The sequence below is a fragment of the Coregonus lavaretus genome (genome assembly GCF_964263955.1).
Source record: "Coregonus lavaretus genome assembly, chromosome: 37".
NCBI lineage: Eukaryota > Metazoa > Chordata > Actinopteri > Salmoniformes > Salmonidae > Coregonus > Coregonus lavaretus.
The window spans coordinates 17,958,388-17,964,478 of record NC_140024.1 but is presented as its reverse complement, the minus strand read 5'-3'; the positions used below and the strand labels follow the sequence as shown (position 1 = coordinate 17,964,478).

Genomic DNA, 6,091 nt, shown 5'->3' with positions numbered 1-6,091 from the left:
CAATTACTATCAAAGGACTATCCTGAGATGGTACCACACTCAAAGAAAGGAATGAGGTGACAATGAATTGATGATTTCAATTAATTGTTACACAATTACAAAGTTATTAATTGCAGTATGTTGCCTACTAAAGCAAAAGTGTGACGTTGTCAAATCATTAATATGTAGGTCAGTATTAACATACTGTATTCAGCAGATCGTGTGGCAGGTTGTCCGGCAGGGTGCTTACGGAGTGAGCAAGAAAAAGCGGGCTGCTGGTGGCAGGGAGCAAAGGAAGGAAACGTGAGGAATGGCTGAAAGCTGACTGTTTTTCTACAGGAAACAAATCAGGAGAGGGAAACGATAGCAAAAACAAGGCACCAAATGTTTCCCATTTCGGTTGGAGAATTGTATTGAAGCTTCTTATTTTGACCACGCACGGATCCGCCTGGTTTGCTGATTTAATGGGACAACGAAAACGGAAAAAAGCAAAAGGTGCCGTTTTTGTCGTCTGTGTGGACTGGTGCTACTTATTTTTTATGGGACCAACACTCCACACGGGATGCATAGGAGGACACTTTTCTAGTGCAAGGTAAACCGCATTGTTTGAGTAAAGAAAAATACCCAGGTTTGACAGGGGTAGTTAATGATATATTTTTGGTGGGACTGATGCATTAACATTTTATATTCTTGAAGTGGTCGACTACCTATAAAAAATTATACGTATTCAAGCTTCTTGGACAAGCCACCACAACGGAGCAGTCACGTGAAAAGTAGCCTATATGTCCTTATAAGAGAGAAACGTAAAACAATTTTTGCTCAATCTGAACAGAAGAAGAACATGCGCGTGTTTGTCGTCTGGATATTTTTGCGGTTGTGTTCACTACGGGACGGTGCCGCTGGTCAAGGACAATCCACTCCGGCTATTTGTTCGTCCTCATGCAGCTGCGACGAGGACGGAGGCGCGGATTGCTCTGGGAAGGGTCTGACCACTGTTCCAACTGGTCTAAGCGCCTTCACCTACTATCTGTAAGTATCAACACATTGAAACTGTAATAAAACACGATTAAACCTACAATCAATCTCTCTCCCTGGTTAGGAAGTGTTTGTAACGGTAAGGTTGGCCACTACTTACTCGAGAGGGACACCTCTCCACGTCACTACTAGAGCAAACTTTTGCACAATGGCTGTCAATGAAGCCAAATAATAGAGTGCGTTTATACAACCTTTGGTTGTGGATCAGTGATTAAACTAATAACAAACACATTATTGTGGTTGGTATAAGAGGGCAAACACAAAGAATGAAGAACAGCCAGAGGAAAAATAGGCCATAAAACAAAAGGTTGATACAGTATATATACAGTGAGGGAAAAAAGTATTTGATCCCCTGCTGACTTTGTACGTTTGCCCACTGACAAAGACATGATCAGTCTATAATTTTAATGGTAGGTTTATTTGAACAGTGAGAGACGGAATAACAACAACAAAAAATACAGAAAAACGCATGTCAAAAATGTTATAAATTGATTTGCATTTTATTGAGGGAAATAAGTATTTGACCCCTCTGCAAAACATGACTTAGTACTTGGTGGCAAAACCCTTGTTGGCAATCACAGAGGTCAGACGTTTCTTGTAGTTGGTCACCAGGTTTCGAGGCTGACGTTTGGCAACTCGAACCTTCAGCTCCCTCCACAGATTTTCTATGGGATTAAGGTCTGGAGACTGGTTAGGCCACTCCAGGACCTTAATGTGCTTCTTCTTGAGCCACTCCTTTGTTGCCTTGGCCGTGTGTTTTGGGTCATTGTCATGCTGGAATACCCATCCACAACCCATTCCAATGCCCTGGCTGAGGGAAGGAGGTTCTCACCCAAGATTTGACGGTACATGGCCCCGTCCATCGTCCCTTTGATACGGTGAAGTTGTCCTGTCCCCTTAGCAGAAAAACACCCCCAAAGCATAATGTTTCCACCTCCATGTTTGACGGTGGGGATGGTGTTCTTGGGGTCATAGGCAGCATTCCTCCTCCTCCAAACACGGCGATTTGAGTTGATGCCAAAGAGCTCCATTTTGGTCTCATCTGAGCACAACACTTTCACCCAGTTCTCCTCTGAATCATTCAGTTGTTCATTGGCAAACTTCAGACGGGCCTGTATATGTGCTTTCTTGAGCAGGGGGACCTTGCGGGCGCTGCAGGATTTCAGTCCTTCACGGCATGGTGTGTTACCAATTGTTTTCTTGGTGACTATGGTCCCAGCTGCCTTGAGATCATTGACAAGATCCTCCCGTGTAGTTCTGGGCTGATTCCTCACCGTTCTCATGATCATTGCAACTCCATGAGGTGAGATCTTGCATGGAGCCCCAGGCCGAGGGAGATTGACAGTTATTTTGTGTTTCTTCTATTTGCGAATATTCGCACCAACTATTGTCACCTTCTCACCAAGCTGCTTGGCGATGGTCTTGTAGCCCATTCCAGCCTTGTGTAGGTCTACAATCTTGTCCCTGACATCCTTGGAGAGCTCTTTGGTCTTGGCCATGGTGGAGAGTTTGGAATCTGATTGATTGATTGCTTCTGTGGACAGGTGTCATTTATACAGGTAACAAGCTGAGATTAGGAGCACTCCCTTTAAGAGTGTGCTCCTAATCTCAGCTCTTTACCTGTATAAAAGACACCTGGGAGCCAGAAATCTTTCTGATTGAGAGGGGGTCAAATACTTATTTCCCTCACTGTAGTATTGGCTAGGCTATTATTTTTTTTAATGCAATGGTTGCCAAAATTGTTGATATTGGTCCAAACTCATTCACTTGCTGACCTTTCCTTAAAATGATACCGCATATACCCTAGTTTTTACTCTACTGGAAAGCATACAAGCTATAGCATATTCCTTGGCCTGGGACCTGAACCTTCACTTTCTTAGACCACGGCCATGATCGTTTACACTCATATTCAGGGACATGTGGAATAGTAGTCCATCATCAGTGTAAAGCAAGAAGGTGGATTTGTCTTCATTTGCTGATTCTTCAGCCTGACTTGGCTCTGTAGTCTGGACTGACTCCTTGGTGAGATGTGATGGAATACAACTATGAAGACGTCTTGTGCCTGTGGTTGTGAGAAGGTGGAGGTTTGATCCCGAACAGGCATTGACAGAGGGAACCTCATATAATGCTTTGGTGTATACCATTAATTTGATCTTTATAATATTGGCGATCAGACATACAGAGGTCCCAGAAATACCCAGGCAGGAAGGTGATTGTACCTGCCTGAGACTGTTTATCCTGAATGCTGCTCCACTTACCAACTCACATCATGGCAGAGAAAGTCCCAGGTCACTTTAGGTGTATGCCTACCCCTAAAAGAAAACACTGCGGACACACTTACCCATCATCTCAGAGACAGTTGTTGTGGTTGGTATTCTGATATCTGCATGACATATCCTTTACATATGCATAACATGTCCTTTACAAAGTGATGCAGGAAAACCTTTCAAATTCATCTTACAGGGATACCCCAGAATTTACCCCAGAATTAGTCAGTTGGGTAACACTTTACTGTAAAAATTAAGTCTTATTTACTATACTTCCAAAGTTTCCTAAGTTGCAAAATTGTGGCTCAATCAACTTATCAACATGGGGAAAATGTGAAATTGTTTGTAGACTGTATATTTTTAACAAAGAAAAATATTTTCTGGATCTTGGCCAGGAACCGCCGAAACGAAAAAGCTGTTGTGATCAACACCACAAAATAACAACTAAACCAAAAGCCCTATGACATGGATCTTTTAGTTAGCCTATAGTTGATTTGAAGGAATGGTCATGGTTTCTTTTCTGTATTCCCTGTGATTCCGCCATCATATCTGTCTTTGTCTCTGTACCAAGAAAAGGAAGTTGCTCTGCCCTACCTTACTAGAGAGGAAGAGCATTACTAACTGAGGAGAAACTGAGACTGGGACTACATAGTTAATATATTTCTGGTTAACTAGCCTTAAAGGTTTCACAATGTCTTAGTTAATGATCAACTGAGCAGCCGCCCAAGGGCGTCAAATGGGCTATGTGTTATTCATTGAAGGTGGACCAAGGAAATGTGCTTCCTAATGTAGAAAAGAAGGAAGGATCTGACCTTGAGAAGACTACCCTCTGGGCACACACTGGTTGAACCAACGTAGAACCAACTTGAAATAGATGTTGAACTGACGTCTGGGCCTGGTGGGTATTGATACAGAACAGTTTCATATCCAAGACTGAATGAGAAATTGAAATATATACAATATCACCATCACCTTTATTTACTTAACATAAGCTGAGGGATTGGTTTTTACCTTTATTTCCACCTAGGTACCTGAACATTACACCACATGGACTGTAAGTCTATTTTTTAACTTCTTGAGTGTATTAATATTCAGCAGAATTGTAGAAATCCGCAAGCTCTAGTTGACCCAATAAACCGCCAATGTAGGGATGTTTTGTGTCTGGTAAACTGAAGAGAAACAGTGGTATTTACCAATGTGTCAACTAAGACACAGTGTAATGTATGCTGTTATCAAACACCATGGTCTTTTCAGACTTGTATGTAAGTTACCAACATATCCCCAAATATTGTATTACAATTGCCAAGTCTACTTATTACGATTGGAAGTGTGGGCGAGGAGGCTTCTTGTGCGCCTACACTGAGCAAGGTTAACTAAATGCTTTGTGACAGCTTTTTAGCTCATAACTATGTGATATATTCAGTTCAAGCCCTCCGAGTATTTGACGGGTTGCGTTAGGGCAATTCCACACTAACAGAGTGAATTTTCACTTTAAAATGTATGTCAAACAAAAACCAGTGATTGCAAATGATACAACTTCATGCATAGGGACTACTTAGCAATTTCCACAGAACATTTTACAAAAACACATTTACTTGTAGAACAGTGCAGATGCAAAGTTTGGTAAAAGAATGATGGCACAAACAGTACAAAACATAATTATGTTACCAAACTGCATCTGCACTGTTCTTCAAGTAAATGTGCTTTTGTAAAATGTTCAGTGGAAATTGTTAAGTGGTCAATCATTGGGTTCTGTTTGAAATACATTTTCAAGTAATGTTTTATTGGTCTGTTGCTGTGGAATTGACCCTTAGTGCAGCTGTCTCTCTCTTTCTATTTCTCTCACTCTGTATTTTTCTCTCTCTCCCTCTCTCCATTCAATGTCTCTTCTCCGTCTCTTAAACTCCCCTTCTTTCCATTCCTTCTGTGTTTTGGTGAGCAGAGGGCAGGGGTCATGATGGATTAGTGCGACACATCACAGCTGTAGAAAGACTCTTTTGTCAGAGCTAATGCACAGGGAGGCTGTGCTGAGCTGGTAATGCTCCTTACCGGAAGTGAGCTAATGTTTGTTTAAAGAACTAAACAAAATATTCACCTCCATAATGTCAATTTAATCTCAGTTATCACTCATCAAAAGTGGAATTACATCCTTAGTACTCTTCTAGAAACATATTTTGGTAACACTTTACATTAAGTTGCTTATTTGCTGACACACTACCGGTAGTCTATTCTTTGGGGTACACATCATCTGCTGTGACGTTTAGTGGCAATTATAAGCTTTTTTGCTCAAACAGCAGAAACAGACAGGGATCAACAAGACAGGCAAGTAGTGAGGAGCTTGATAAATTGAGATATGGAAAATTACTGAAGGGAGAGATTCATGGACAGGGAAATTGACTGACACACACACACACACACACACACACACACACAGAGATAATGACAGAAGCAGACAGGTCCAGCAGTCTTACAGGAGGAACATTGCAGGCCCTGCTGTCCCCACAGGTGGGAGAATGGTTTCCTAGAAGGTTGGCTTTGTTTGGGATTTTCCTCCTGCTGTGATTCCATCCAGTACAATCTGCCACCCCATGAATGTACTGAAACTGTTGGACATAGAAGCAGAGAGGAGAATGGAGGGCAGCAGTTCTGTATGAAAATAACTAAAATAAATAGGACCACAAACATTAACTTCATCTTTTGAAAGTCAGGTCTTTTGTTGGATTTCTGGCCTTGGAATTCTGGAATGTCCTTTTAAAATTGGAATAGTTTCAGACAGAGGTATGACTAGACCTGCTCTTGTCCTGCATTTG

At 41.7% G+C, this 6,091-nt stretch overlaps 1 protein-coding gene across 1 annotated transcript in view; it reads left to right on the top strand.

The window, feature by feature from the left end:
* The first annotated feature begins 224 nt into the window (after positions 1-224).
* LOC311111721 (leucine-rich repeat-containing G-protein coupled receptor 4-like) overlaps positions 225-6,091 on the top strand; it is a 28,562-nt gene continuing 22,695 nt past the window's right edge. The window contains exon 1 of the mRNA XM_084154530.1: positions 225-1,008. Within this exon, the coding sequence (XP_084010656.1) occupies positions 821-1,008 (188 nt within the window). The 5' untranslated portion in view covers positions 225-820. The remainder of the gene's footprint in view (positions 1,009-6,091) is intronic.